The sequence below is a fragment of the Panthera onca genome, chromosome D1, assembly GCF_046562875.1.
Source record: "Panthera onca isolate mPanOnc1 chromosome D1, mPanOnc1 haplotype 2, whole genome shotgun sequence".
NCBI classification, from domain to species: Eukaryota; Metazoa; Chordata; class Mammalia; order Carnivora; family Felidae; genus Panthera; species Panthera onca.
In genome coordinates this window covers 4,616,922-4,632,084 of record NC_138348.1, presented here as the reverse complement: position 1 = coordinate 4,632,084, position 15,163 = coordinate 4,616,922, and the positions used below count along the sequence as shown (strand labels likewise).

Here is a 15,163-nt window from a genome sequence, read left to right as displayed (position 1 = left end):
CAGAGCCTGGAGCCTGCTTCGGATTCTGTGTCTCCCCCTCTCTCTACCGCTCCCCTGCTCACGCTCTGTGTCTCTTTGTCTCTCGATAATAAACGGTAAAGAAAAGTTTTTTAAACGGCTGGACACGCGCGAAGCAGCCTCACGTCTGCACGCTCTGTGGTGTGTGTCCGTGGGGGGGTGGTTTAAGCCGTTACTGAGTAGAAGCGAGGAGTGGTCTCGCTCCTTGAAGGCTTCGTCTGTAAAGCTTCCTCCTCGGCTCTTTCCTTCTGGGTTGCTCTGACTTGACGATGGTCTTGCAGGCCGACCCCCAGCCCCGGCTCTTCAGCCTGTCTCTGCAGCATGAAGTGTCACCTGTCACCAGCGTGTGGCTTGCCGTGGACTTGCTGGGGGCCCTGGATCGTCTGGGCTCTCTGAGGCCCCCTGCTGTCTCACTCTGGCTGGGACAGTGCAGCTGACATCTGCTGGTGCTCTCAGACAGAGTACCCAGGCAGGGCAGGCTGGCCGGCGGGCTGGGGGTAAATCACGGACTGAGAAGTTAAAAATCTATGCATCTCCCTGCTCCTGACATTTCCTGAGTCGATGGAGGCGACTTCCGGTGCCACCAGAATAAAAACTCAGTGCGAGAGTGATGGTTTCGAGGCCTGTTGGCCGTGTGTCCCTCGTCCCCAGGGAAGAAGTTAGAGCACAGGGCATCCCGGCAGCTGAGCCACGTGCACGCAAGTGTGTGTCTAAGATCTTTTTTATTACGTGGAACAAAATAACCATGGCAGTTTTAATTTATGTCTGGTTTATGTCTGACTGTGATAATGATTCCATCAGAAAACAGAAATCTTAGGGTGCTCAGGTCATGATCTCACGGTTCAGGAGTTCGAGCCCCACGTCGGGCTCTGTGCTGACAGCTTGGAGTCTGGAGACTGCTTCGGATTCTGTGTCTCCCTCTCTCTGCCCCTCCCCTGCTCATGCTCTCTCTCTCTCAAAAATAAACAAACGTTAAAAAAATTTTTTTTTATTAAGAAGACAGAAGCCTTTTTTCTATAAACGTGTGCTTTCAAAGGGTTGGTCTTGGGCTCATATCTCTTTGCGTGACTAAGTCAGTGGAAACAGAGGATTCGGTGTAAGGAAACTACAGCCAGGTGACTTTCTGGGGCCCACATTTTGTGGGCCTCCCCACAGACCTGTGTGGCGTCTTCCCCTCAGTGCTGGGCTGAGCGTGGGCTTCTTTGGGACCGTGGAGTTGGCCAAGCACAGGAGGGCAGAAGCCACGGGTCAGAGAGAGCAAGTTTGGCCCCCGGGCGCCTTTGGTATCTGCGTGAGCATTTTTGCCGTAACTTCCTGAAAACGACTAGTTTCTTTTCCTGAAAATCCAGGGCACGGGCCCCTCTATTCTAGAGCGGGGGAAAACTACAGCCTGTGGGCCAGATTGCCTGTTTCTGTACCATTCTCAGACTGAGAATGGTTTTTATCCTTTTAAATGATTGAAAAAAATAATTAAAGTGCTATTTCGTGACATGTGACAGTGACACGAAATTCACATTTCAGCGTCCAGAAAGTAATTTTTGTTTTCTGCACCAACGATGTTCTCCTGGAACACAGCCACACTTGTTCCTTTACACACTCCCTGTGGTTGTTCTTGGCGTTACAAGGACCATATGGCCGCAAAGCTGAAAATATTTATGATCCTTTGCAGGAAAAGTTTGTCAGCGCTTGACCTGGAAAATCTGTCTCCCATGCCCTCCCCTGGCTCCAACATTCCCGGGTGTTCAGACTCGATTCCGTTATTCCTGACTTCGTGTGGATGCGTTACCCTCGCAGGAGTCAGATGAGCATGTGCCCTGTGTCTTGTCTCCCCACCCTCAGCGCCACTTAGGGCTCTAGGAAATTTGGAATATTGAGACGTGGGTGCTCCCGGTAGACCAATTCTTCTGGGGCTCCAGGACTGGCTAAAGGCCCCGTCCAACAGAGTTAACTTTTACGGATGGTCTGGATTTGCTCATGGTGTGCTGAAAGCCGCCATAAAAAATCACTTTAGGGGGGGCGCCTGGGTGGCTCAGTCGGTGAGCATCTGACTTCAGCTCAGGTCATGATCTCACTGTCTGTGGGTTTGAGCCCTGCATTGGGCTCTGTGCTGACAGCTCGGAGCCTGTTTCAGATTCTGTGTCTCCCTCTCTCTCTGCCCCTCCCCACTCATGCTCTGTCTCTCTCTCTCTCTGAAAAATAAGCATTAAAAAAAATTTTTTTAATAAGAAAATCATTTTGGGATCGTTAATTTTTTTCAAGTATTAGGAGTCTTGGTGGAGAGCCTTCGAGGTGCTTCGTGGGTTCTGCAGCCAGGATGGAAAATGATCGGGGTTGTAGAGTGGCTTCTCAGTGTGCGGGACCCTTCCCCTCCCTGGCGGTGGGCGCAGCTGGGCGGCCGAGGAGGGGCAGAGGCGGGGAGAGAGGACGGGCTGCAGCCAACGCCATCACCCTTGCTGGCCCCGTGTCCTCCGTGGGCTCATTTTCATTGCTCCTGAGCCAGGAAAAATGTACTCTCTTGCCCGAGTTCAATAGAACGTGTATTTATTTATGTCTGGAATTCCGTTATTAAAGAAAGTTGAGAAAATATGGAAAGAGTGAAGGAAGAGAAAAATCTCTTAAAGGCGGTATTGACATTTTGGTATATTACAGCTTTGAGTCGTGATTTTTTTCTTTTTCTAGCCGTGGATGATTTTCTTTGTAGCGTGAATGTGTCGTCCGTGTGGACCACTGCTTCCCCGGACCTGGTTATTCCCAGCTGAGGAAGGAGGGAAACCAGAGGGGCCGGAAATAGTGCCCAGAGGTGGGCACAGAAATCAATACAACCTGAGCTCCCTCCTGGGCGAGGCCGGCAGCTCCCCAGCTCATGGTCAAGGGCATCACCTAATCTGGTGTTCTCACCTGGGCTGCACGTTGGGACCACCTGTGTGGAGCTGCATTCAGGATCCGTACTGGGGCCAGGCCTTCCGGTTCTGATCGGGGCCCGGCCGTTGTTCTTTCTTTGGTTAAGTTCCCTGGGTGACCCCAGCCACTCCTCTCAGTTACAGGTGGAGAAGTGAGGTCCACGGGGTGCAGGGACTGGCCGGGCTGGACGTGGAGCTCCCTGCCCCTCCCAGGTGACCAAAGCAGTTTTGTCCTCTGCTGTCCAACAGCAGAGGACCCAAGTCTCTTCTGTTCAGCATGAATTTGATCTGTCTTACGTTCCCACCACCTGCGAAACAGAGGATTTATCACTTTTCTTGATGAGCTGGAAATCTAATCTGGCTGCGGGAGGCCTGTTGGGACCTGACTTTCATTCATCATGTCTCTTTCATCCTGGCCTGAGAGCCGGAGAGCCTCGCCGTCGTGTTTCTGTCGAGTCTTCCTTTCAGCGTCAGCTTCTGCAGGGTCACCTGTCATCGGAATCACATCTTACCCCATTTGTGTGCTTCGGTTGGTTAAGGCGTTTTCGCGTCTGACAGTAGTTTTCTCCTCTGTGGCTTTTGTGGTCAACGCTTTGCCTCGGCACTGATTCTTCCAGAAAAAGATTGAGTTTTTCTATCTCAGAGCAATTGGCCGGTAGCGGGCCTGCCGATGGAGAGCGTCTTAGAGCTACAGGCTTAGACTCAGGGCCAGAAGTCATCAGACTCAGAGTTCGTCTGGTCCCGACCAAGCAAGAAATCGGTCCACAGACAAGTGGAAGGTCTTGCCCAGGGCCCACGGCGTGTTAGTAATCCAGCCTCTTGAAACTCGAGTCTGTGTCGAGAGAGTGATCCGATATCTGCCAGAGCTGCGTGTGGGCAGACGTTGTGGTCACAGCCCGCCCCTGGTCGGAGGCCCGCATGTTGGTGCTGCAGGCAGCCGCTGCCAGCAGGAAGGGAGGGGACACCTGTCGGCACGGCGGCCGCACCCAGGTAGGGGAGGCTGCGGGGAGAGCCCTGAGCCAGCTCCGTCACCGCAGAGGTCATCCGTCCAGCTGGGCCAGTGAACCATGCCGCCCGGCTTTGTATCCTGGCCCAGTGAGGGCAGAGCCGAGCATCCCGGGAGCTGTCGTACTTCAGGCAGCCCAGGCCCGAGGCCGGTTCACAGCTGCGCCTGCCATCCCGCAGGTGATCAACGTCGACGGGACCAAGAGGCGGACGCTCCTGGAGGACAAGCTCCCGCACATTTTCGGGTTCACGCTGCTAGGGGACTTCATCTACTGGACCGACTGGCAACGGCGCAGCATCGAGCGTGTGCACAAGGTCAAGGCCACCCGGGACGTCATCATCGACCAGCTGCCCGACCTGATGGGGCTCAAGGCTGTGAACGTGGCCAAGGTTGTCGGTGAGTGTGGTCAGCCTCCAGCCACGGGTCAGCCATGCCGACTGGCACAAGGGAGAAGCGGCAGGCTGTGGCCCCCCCGTCCGGGTGTGGTAGGGGAGGTGGAGGGGCGGGTCTCTGGGCTCCATGGGGGCAGGGGCTCTGTACTTAGTACAGCACCTCTACCTCGGAGGTGCTCAACAGACCTTTGGGGGATGAATGAATGAATGAATGACCAGAGAGGATCCATCAATTGCCCTCAAGTAGCTCACAGTCTAGTGGGTGAGACCCTCCTTAGCTCTGCAGACAGGCAGTGGTCAGAGCTGGGATGTTAGGGATGCCTGGCCTGGAAACACGAGGGAGGTCACCTGAGCTTGGAATTTGGGGAGCAGGGGGCGGCAAGGTTTGCCTGGCAGAGGGGCAGCTGGGCAGCGGCCTGGCGGTGAGGTGGGGCGGTGTGGGGTGCCTCTCTGTCCCTGGGAAGGGCCTTACTGTCCAACGACCCGCACTCCTAGTAAAGAGACGATGGGACTGGTACCCTTAGTTTTACCAGTCGCCTTTTGAAACGTGTTGATTATCCACCTTCGAAGGTGAGGCCCGCCTGTGAGTGTTTAAAAAGAAAAGAAAACAAAACAAAAAATAAAACCCAACAGCTAGGAAAAAAGATGTCTCCGTGGGATATGATTTAAAGTTGAGAAATTGGGTTCGTCTCTCTGTCTCTCTCTCATCCGAGGATTTACTGAGAGGGATGGGGAAAAAGATTCTTTTATTTTAGCTGAAATACTTAACACTAAAAGCCGATTTTTAGCAGCACCCCAGCAGGTGAGAATAACAGGCTGGCCAAAAATAAATGATCATGTCAAGTGCCGTCTGCTTTTGTAAAGAAGAGACTCCTTTGGCGGCCCTGGGCGGCTCCCGAGTGTGGGAGGCTGCAGAGCATTGGTGAACTGGAGGGGCCGTCCGGGGCATCGGTCCGGTCCGCGGGCCAGGAGTCCAGGCCCAGGGAAGGGTAACTTGTCCCGTCACGTGGCACTCTTACATTTGTGCTACTTCCTGTGTCACCTGTCCCCTCTCCAGGCCTCAGTTTCCCTGCTTGAAAAACGGGGGTGGGCACGGCCCCCACCTCCCAGGCTGCTGGCCGGACGGCGTGAGTTCGGACACACCGGGTCATTGTCACTGCCCCTTCCCTGGACGGTGGCCGTCATCCCCACCTCGTGTCCCCCTTCGACGTCCGGCGGGGATGAAGGGACGTGTGATGGCAGATCGAGGCACGCGTCTCTCTCCGGGCTGCCCGTGCTCAGAGCCGCTGTGCTTCCTTCCAGGAACCAACCCGTGTGCGGACAAGAACGGGGGCTGCAGCCACCTGTGTTTCTTCACGCCCCGCGCGACCAAGTGCGGCTGCCCCATCGGCCTGGAGCTGCTGAGCGACACAAAGACCTGCATCGTCCCCGAGGCCTTCCTGGTGTTCACGAGCAGGGCCGCCATCCACAGGATCTCCCTGGAGACCAACAACAATGACGTGGCCATCCCGCTCACGGGCGTCAAGGAGGCCTCCGCGCTGGACTTCGACGTGTCCAACAATCACATCTACTGGACGGACGTCAGCCTGAAGGTACAGTCTGCAAGGGGTCCTACGTGCACGGCTTTGCCGTGAACACCTTGCCGGTGACGGCCCTGCCTCAAAGGTCTTACGTTCTCTTTTATTTTTTTTTAATTTTTTTTTAATGTTTTTATTTATTTTTGAGACAGAGAGAGACAGAGCATGAGCAGGGGAGGGGCAGAGAGAGAGGGAGACACAGAATCGGAAGCAGGCTCCAGGCTCTGAGCCATCAGCCCAGAGCCCGACGCGGGGCTCGACCCACAGACTGTGAGATCATGACCTGAGCTGAGGTCAGACGCTTAACCGACTGAGCCACCCAGGCGCCCCTTACGTTCTCCTTTAAAGAGCTATGCCGTCTGTTGTAACTTGATCTAGTGAACTATTTTATCTATTTATTGTTGTTTTTAAATATTTACTTATTTTTGAGAGAGAGCACCCGCAAACCGGGGAGGGGCAGAGAGAGAGGGAGGTCGGGGATCCAAGCGGGCTCTAAGTTGGAGGCGCAGAGCCTGATGTGGGGCTCGAACTCACGATCCCTGAGATCAAGACCTGAGCCGAAGTCGGACGCTTAACTGACTGAGCCACCCAGGCACCCCCAGCAAATGCTTTCTTTATGCATGGTATGAATATACACGAAAACAGGGAAGCGGGGTTTGGCAAACTGGTTCATGTGCTGGACTCCTGTTTTTTCGTTTATTTTCTTTTTTTAATGTTTTATTTATTTTTAAGAGAGACAGAGCATGAGCTGGGGAGGGGCAGAGAGAGAGGGAGACGCAGAATCCGAAGCAGGCTCCAGGCTCCGAGCTGTCCGCGCAGAGCCCGACGCGGGGCTCGAACTCACGAACTGTGAGATCATGACCTGAGCCGAAGTCAGATGCTTAACCCACTGAGCCACCCAGGCGCCCCACCATTCCCTTATTTTAAATGCTGTGGTGGCTTCCAGTTTCCCACCCCCATTACCACGGTCGTGAACACCTCTGTGCACAAGCCTCACTGACGTTTCAGCAGCTTGTCATCTTTTGCGTTACATTGGTTCCTCCAGATAAAATGTCACGAGGTAGATGTTTGGATAAAAGGACGTGTCTATATACATACGCGCATAAAATGTAAATGTTTAAATATCACCAAGTCATTTTTTTTCCCCCTAACAAAAAGTTGTATTTGGCTGCATTTCAAGCGTTTATTTGAAAACTGTCGCTGGTGACAATCTGGCCCCAGACGTGGTCGGTATCGCGTTCCAGGTGGGCCAAGCACCTCCTGGTTAGAGGTCTGCACAAATGCCGCTTCCTAACCCGTGGCCCTTGCCTCCTCCCCTGCCCCCAGACCATCAGCCGAGCCTTCATGAACGGGAGCTCCGTGGAGCACGTGATCGAGTTTGGCCTCGACTACCCGGAAGGCATGGCCGTCGACTGGATGGGCCAGAACCTCTACTGGGCGGACACGGGGACCAACAGGATCGAAGTGGCCCGGCTGGACGGGCAGTTCCGGCAGGTCCTCGTGTGGAGGGACTTGGACAACCCCAGGTCACTGGCCCTGGATCCCACCAAAGGGTGAGAGCCATTTCTGCTTGTCACACACGTCTCTGTCCCCTCCCACTTCTGTCCGTCAGCCGGCGTGGGATGACCCGTGGCCGGTGGGGGGGTGGCTGTCCAGCGGGCGCTCTGTGATTCGAGCGGTAATGACCCCCGCTAGCTTTGAGGTGGCCGGTGCTGGTAGGACCGTTGGATGTATCCAGTTCATCTCACAGAGAGGAAACTGAGGCCGAGGGAAGGAGTGGCGGCCACTGTGTCGGGTGCCACGCTGGGTACTTTTACGTGAGCTGTCTCGGCACAGCATCTGGGGGGGCCTGCGAGGGGCAAGTGTCTTCGTCCCTGATTTTACGGATGTGGAAACCGAGGCTCAGAGTTGCTGAGTGACTTACTGAAGGTCACGTAGCCAGGGAGAGCAGAGCTGGGCTCCTTCCCCCGCCACGTGTCACCGGACTTTTCCATCTCAGAGCCGGCTTTGAGGTCCTTGGATTCCAGCCTGCTCGCAAAGGGCATCTTATAGGCCTCCTGGGCAGAGTTTCACCTGCCTCGCAAGGCACCCACTTTAATCTGCCACCGGCCTGGGGGCCCTGCCCCGGGCACTGGGGCCAGAGCGGCCAGGGTCGTGTCTCCCTCTGCACCAGAGTGCCGACGGACACAGCGCTCGCCCCTAAAGCATCAGTGATGTGTATGGCACGCCCCAGACCCTGCCTGTCACACGCTCTGTTAGGGAAGGAAAGATTTTAGGACGACAGCGCAGAGCGAATGGCCCAGGTTTTAGCAGAAGGGCAAGTAATACACGGTTCTGGAATGGGGCTTCCTTCTGTGGAGCTGCTGCGGAAAAGGGAAGGAGGGCCCACTGGGGGCAGGAGAGCTGAGTTTGAATCCTGGCCCCGCAGTGCCTGCCGGCCCCGCATGCTTGTCTTCCGCCCTCGTTGAGGGAGGGGACCCTGACTTGCCCACGTCTTGCCCAGCCTGGCTTCCCCTGTCACCGCGGCGTCCTGGCCAGCTTGATTCGCGTTTGTCTCTGCTACCAAAGTGTCCCAGCCTGGATATTCTGCTACGTGGTCACCCCATCTGTGCACCCAGTTGGTGTCTGTAAACGGGTGCGTTCGCACTTAACCTTGCAGGTGCACTGCTGTGGGAATTTGGGAGGCAGCCCGGTGACGGCATCTGGAGGGATGCGAGCACGTCGCCCCGTCCCTGCTTCCTGAAGGGATGTCACTGATGTGGCTTTCTCCAGGCTGGTGGGGGCCACGCAGAGGAGATGGGGGGGTCGTGTCCCTCCCCCCGCTGCCCTGCAGCGAGAGAGGACGCACCCGAGCCCGAGCTGCCCTCCCTGTGTCTTCCAGGTACGTCTACTGGACCGAGTGGGGCGGGAAGCCCAGGATCGTGCGGGCCTTCATGGACGGGACCAACTGCATGACGCTGGTGGACAAGGTGGGCCGGGCCAACGACCTCACCATCGACTACGCTGACCAGCGTCTCTACTGGACGGACCTGGACACCAACATGATCGAGTCGTCCGACATGCTGGGTGAGGGCCAGGCGGGGTCCTGCTGGGCCGGGGGCTTTGGCCTGCGGCGATGGGACATCGCTGGGCCGGGGCGCTGGCCGTCTCTCAGCCCCCGCTGCACCGTCCCCTCTGGCCTGCAAGTCCCGAGGCCCCACAGGAGGTGTGGACACACCCCTGGCTGTTCGTCCAGCCTTCTCTTCTCCTGGGGTTGTCCCTTTCCACCCCCTGGTGCTGTGGCCGTAGGCATGTTGACAGAGGCCCCGGGTGACAGCTCTTTCCTGCACACCTACTGAGAGCCGTGTCCCAGCTAAGCCGTGTGCCAGGAGTCCAGTTTGCTCCTTCAGTATCACAGCGTAGGCTTTCATTGATGGGGAAACTGAGGCCCAGGGAGGTCACAGGATCTTCCCAAGGTCACAGAGAGATTCCAGGGCTACACGTTTAATCTCCGTTGGACCCTGGGCACCTACTGCGTGCCGGACATTGTGCTGGGACCACTCACAGGCCACACGCGACATCCTGGGATTAGGTAAAAAAGGAGAAAAAAAATGCTTCATTTCAAGTCACCCAGCAGTAGGGGCGGGGCGTGCAAGTCTAGACTCTGTTCCGCTGGAGGAGAGCGGTTATGTTAGTTCTCTCGGTAACGCACCAGGTGATGGGGCCGCCCTGTGTGAGGGGGAGAACTTGATTTCCTGATCGCTGCTGCTCCCCGGGGTGGGCGTGCTTGTGCCCATTTCACAGGTAAGGAAACCAAGGCACAGGCTGGCTGAATGGCTTGTCCCAGCCCCAGCATCCTGGTTTCCGCTCCAGACGGGCTGCACCACCGCCGCCCTCCCCCCACCACCACCCCCCCCCCCGCCCGCCCCTGCACGCTCACCGTGCCGGCTTCTGAGGCCAACGGCAAGGTTTGAATGTGTCCCCAGGCCCACAGTGAACGACAAGAGGCTGGTTGGTGCATGTGGGGAACCAGTCACCGAACAGCTGTGGTTGCCTGAAATAATTAAGCTCAGTAATTACCCCAGAGCGAAGACACGCTCGGGCGGAAATCCACGGAAACCCTGGAGACTTGCAGGACCCTGCAGACCGAGGGTGGCCACGTGTCGTGGGCCTGGCTGGCACTCTGCTGTGGCACGCTTTCCATTTTGAATGCCACAGACATTTACCGAGCGCTCGATTAGTAAGGCCCCCGGGTGGATGAAGGGTGGGTCACGGGGCTTCTGAGAGCCGAGCAGCGCCTGGAGCACGGACCTGGGGCTGTTGGGGTGAAAGCGCGTCTCACGCATGATGGTTGTGGACACCTGTCCCTGCAACAGGGCCCTTGCGGGGGGGGGGGGGGCGGGGAGCGCACATGTGCATTTGATGGAAGCAGTCGGGGAGCCTCTTAATAACTGGCGTTCTCCCAATGGCAAAATCGTCAGCGTAGACACTTTCCGAAAATACAGAACCATATGAAGAAACGCAAATTATTCCTAATTTTTACCGCCCCGTGATAACCAATACTGACGTGGCGGCATGTTTTTCCTAGTCTCAAAGAAAACTTTTCTAAGATTTTATTTTATTATTTTTTTTCTTTAACGTTTATTCATTTTTGAGAGAGAGAGCGAGCGAACAGGGGAGGAGCAGAGGGAGAGGGAGACAGAATCAGAGGCAGGCTCCAGGCTCCGAGCCGTCAGCACAGAGCCCGACGCGGGGCTCGAACTCACAGACCGCGAGATCATGACCTGAGCCGGAGTCGGATGCTCAGCCGACTGAGCCACCCAGACGCCCCTCTGAGATTTTATTTTTAAGTAATCTCCACACTGACACAGAGCCCCGTGCGTGGTGTATCACGTGCGGGCTCTGCACGTGGCCGTGCTATCGTTGGGTTACCCCACGGTTCATTCCAAGGGTCTTCCGCTGCTGGGGTATAGGGTGTGGTTGCTGCCCCGGCTTCTGTCTCCAGGTGCTGGTTTTGCTGTTCTAGAACTTTCTATCCTGGTGATCATACAGCACGTGCTCTTTAGGGTCTGGCTTCTTTCAGCTGCCCACCGTTTTTCACCCGCACGACTGATGGGCGGGCATTTGGGTTGTTTCCCGCTCGCGGCTCTTACAGTTGCTGCCGTGCGCACCCGCATCGATGTCGCCCGAGCGGACCCCACGTGCGCTCCTCTTGCGGGATAGGAGGGGAGTTGCCCGGTCACAGGGTGGGTGGCGTCCGGCTGCAGCCGGCCCTGCTCGTTTTCCAAAGCACTTGAACATTTGGACCTTGACCCGGGTGGCCAGGCAGCTTTGAACCTGTCGGCGGCTGTGTGTTGCTGATGCCGCGTCTGCGTGTCTCCACGCAGGTCAGGAGCGGGTCGTGATTGCCGACGACCTCCCACACCCCTTCGGCCTCACCCAGTACAGCGATTACATCTACTGGACAGACTGGAACCTGCACAGCATCGAGAGGGCCGACAAGACCAGTGGCCAGAACCGCACCCTCATCCAGGGCCACCTGGACTTCGTGATGGACATCCTGGTGTTCCACTCTTCCCGCCAGGATGGCCTCAACGATTGCACGCACAACAACGGGCAGTGTGGACAGCTGTGCCTCGCCATCCCTGGCGGTCACCGTTGTGGCTGCGCCTCACACTATACCCTAGACCCCAGCAGCCGCAACTGCAGCCGTGAGTGTCTTTCTTGGCTCCTGCACCCCTCGCCCGTGTTAAATCAGGCTGGTTCTGGGAGCCGAGGGAGAGAGACGCTTCCTTTCTTTCTTTTAACGTTTATCGATTCATCTGTTTTTTAACGTTTTTATTTCTCTTTGAGAGAGAGAGAAAGCACAAGCAGGGGAGGGGTGGAGAGAGAGGGAGACAGAATCCGAAGCAGGCTCCAGGCTCCGAGCTGGCAGCACACAAGCCCGACGCGGGGCTTGAACTCATCAACTGCGACATCATGACCTGAGCCAAAATCAAGAGCCAGATGCTTCACCAACCGAGCCACCCAGGTGCCCCTAGAAAGGAGCTCCTTTTCTGGGGGTGCCTGGGTGTTCACGGGTGGCTGAGTAGGTTTCGCACTGTATACGCTGCCTGTTACCTAGAGGCCTAGGCCTGGCTCTGTAAGTGAGTACTCTCCCCAGTGACGGTGTTTTATGTCCAAAGATCCCCCCCGTGGAATGTCTCAGCCGAGGGCTTGGCCCATGTGTTTGTGTCTTGATGAAGCAGTGGGTCCTCTGTCCAGCCTGGGCCTCCCTACTCTTGGGCTCCCTTTGGTCCTGTTGTCCCCGTCCCCTGGGGGCCAGGACCTTGCGGGGTCAAGCACAGGTGCAGGTGACCCATCACCCAGCGGGGATGCCTGTAACTCGAGTCTCTGCTCCTGTGGCCGGCAGACTGGGGGCCGTGACTTTGTTTCAAGCCACCCAACTGGAATTCTGACAGGCTGTGGCTGTTGGCCTCTTAAACGTTCTGAGCGGTGCAGTTTCTGCACTGAGGCCGTCTTGCTCACTGACACCCCCACGAGGTGACCCCTCCCACGCCATCGTTCACCTCATACCATTCACTTGACCACCTGTGGGCCTATGGCAACTCACACACTTGTCCAGGCAGCAAGTGCATTTGTGGGTGGGAGTTGACTATTTGCTACTATTTCCCTGCTTCTATCTTAAGTCTTGAGAAGTTAAAAATCAGTTGCTATCTGCTTTAAAATAACTCACGCACTCACGAGATACTGAAACAGCAGAGACACGCATCGTGCAGAGAGGAAAGTTCCCCACGGTCCACCCCCTGGAAGTACTTTTAGGTCCTTCCGGCACTTTCCCCGCCGCGAAGGGCGACGCGGTCCATCCCCGCCGACCCCGTCTTTGGCTCTGGATGCTGACGCGCAGCCCCCTCATCTGTTTGCCTCGTTCTAGCGCCCACCACCTTCTTGCTGTTCAGCCAGAAATGTGCCATCAGCCGCATGATCCCCGATGACCAGCACAGCCCAGACCTCATCCTACCCCTGCACGGGCTGAGGAACGTCAAGGCCATCGACTACGACCCCCTGGACAAGTTCATCTACTGGGTGGATGGGCGCCAGAACATCAAGCGAGCCAAGGACGATGGGACCCAGGCAAGTGTAACCTGTTGGGGCGTGTGGGGGTCACTTCCGCGAGGAACCCACCATGGCAGTTCCCCCCCCTCCCCTCCCCCGCTTTGCTTTGCCAACAGAGCACGGCTCGCGTCGACAACGGCTTGGGTTCTAATTATGTCATCGCAGGGTATAATCCTGAGCAGTGGGAAACCCTTAGATCATATGCAGAAATGCGATTTTCTTTTTCTTCCCACAGTGATTTCGCGCAAGCCTAGTTGGTATTGGTTATTCTGGATTTATTTTTAGTTCGTAGGAATCGTACAGTCTGTTTGCTTTAACGCAGCATCTACGTTCCTAAAACTCACTGCACGACGCAGAATCACACAGGCAGACGACAGGGCGATGGGGGAAGGGGGCGAGGCGCACTGCACTCTGAACTCTCGCCGGTGACACGTGAAGAAAAGATAGGGACGTCGTAAATACAGGGGCACCTTTCTGCATACGTTCAGTGGTTCAAGACGGAACTCCTAAGTGACTGGCGCTTTACCTTGAAGAGACCTGAAGTTGCTGAGGACGCGGGGGCGCAGGGCTGCAGCTCGTGGGTGTGCGTGAACCGACGGGACGGCGGGCGGGAAGTCACGAGCCCAGCGCTCACAGGCGTGACGCCGCCCACGGGAGATGGAGGGAGTTGGGGGGGGGGGTGTGTGCTCGTGTATCCCTGCCCTTCTCCGCGTTCCCCGAGCGTTTCTCACGGACGACCTGTGCGTTGGCAAGGGTGAAATCTCTGTCGCGCTCCAGCCGTCCCCGGCGTATCACTCACTGATCCCGACAGATTCGTCTTTTCAGAATGCTTATTCCAGCACAACAGATGGCTTCCGTGCTAGGTTTCTGTGGCCTGTCCCATGAAGGACGTTGTCACTGCAGCCTCGGGGCCCACTCAGAGTCTCCACGCAGCAGGCGGCGGTGGCCGGCATTCCGTTCGTGTGGCATTCGCTCACGGACGCGCCTGGCTCACCGTGCCTGTTTTCAAGGACTCCTTTTACAGAAGCCACGGAACCAAATGTTGACCTGCTCCGTGGCCACGGTCGGGGTAGGCCCGTAGGTTGTCACGGTGAAATCTCGGCACTGTTACAACAGCGATGCAGAGAAATGCTGCCGGTGGAGATTTTGGGGTGACTTTTGTGTCAGTAAAGTTCACTTGGCCATTTTCTACCCCGAACTGGGTGCTAGGGCTGTGTGTACGGGCTCAGCATCGCTTCTGGCAAAGTACTGCATCCAACGACGATGTGAAGTTAACAGGCTGTCCTCTGAGGTCTGTGTCCTTGGTTGGCGATAAAATCCCCAGCCTAGGAGCGCCTGGGTGGCTCAGTCGGTTGAGCGTCCGACTTCGGCTCAGGTCATGATCTCACAGCTCGTGAGTTGGAGCCCCGTTTCTGACTCTGTGCTGACAGCTCAGAGCCTGGAGCCTGCTTCCGATTCTGTGTCTCCCTCTCTCTCTGCCCCTCCCCTGCTCCTGCTCCGTGTCTCTAAGAATAAGTGAAACATTAAAAAAAAAATAAAAAGCCCCAGCCGAGGGGCACCTGGGTGCCTCAGTCGGTTAAGCATCCGACTCTTTCGATAGCAGCTCAGATCATGAGCTGAGGGTCATGGGATCAAGCCCCGAATCGTGCTCTACACTGACAGCATGGAGCTTGCTTGGGATTCTCTCTTCCTCTCTGTCCCTCCCCCACCTCTCAAAATAAAAAAAGTAAACTTAAAAAAAAAAAAAAAGCTCCAGCAGAGCCTTGGCAGCTGTGTATCATCTCTGCGGGAGCAGAGCTGGTGAAATGGTGGGCATATATTCCTTTCTTCCCTCCACCATGCAGGTGACAGTCCCTTTGAGTCCTTTGGAGAATGGGAGGTGTTAATTGACGATGGGTGGCTTTCCTGCTGAGAAAGGTACCAGGCGCAAATTGCCTGAAAGTCTCATCAAGAGGGTCCCTTCGTTCGTGGTGTCCTGCAAATGCGAGGGAAGACTTTGAAGGAAAAGTCCTTTTAAGAAACACCTTCTGGGTTCCTACTTCATTTGGAAAACATCTGTTTCCCTCCCTGTGCGTCTTGCAAAACTCTACCCTCTACTGGCTTTGATCCTTTATTAGGGGCATCCCTGAGCCCCAAAGACGACGTTTTAAGTTGTTATCTACTTTGGCTAAGTTG

At 56.1% G+C, this 15,163-nt stretch overlaps 1 protein-coding gene across 1 annotated transcript in view; it reads left to right on the top strand.

Annotated features, from left to right (window-relative positions):
- The window catches only part of LRP5 (LDL receptor related protein 5), a 104,031-nt gene that overhangs the window by 67,012 nt on the left and 21,856 nt on the right, over positions 1-15,163 (top strand). The window contains exons 8-13 of the mRNA XM_060607501.3: positions 4,104-4,320; positions 5,619-5,908; positions 7,220-7,446; positions 8,775-8,959; positions 11,260-11,583; positions 12,807-13,006. Of these exons, the coding sequence (XP_060463484.2) occupies positions 4,104-4,320; positions 5,619-5,908; positions 7,220-7,446; positions 8,775-8,959; positions 11,260-11,583; positions 12,807-13,006 (1,443 nt within the window). The remainder of the gene's footprint in view (positions 1-4,103; positions 4,321-5,618; positions 5,909-7,219; positions 7,447-8,774; positions 8,960-11,259; positions 11,584-12,806; positions 13,007-15,163) is intronic.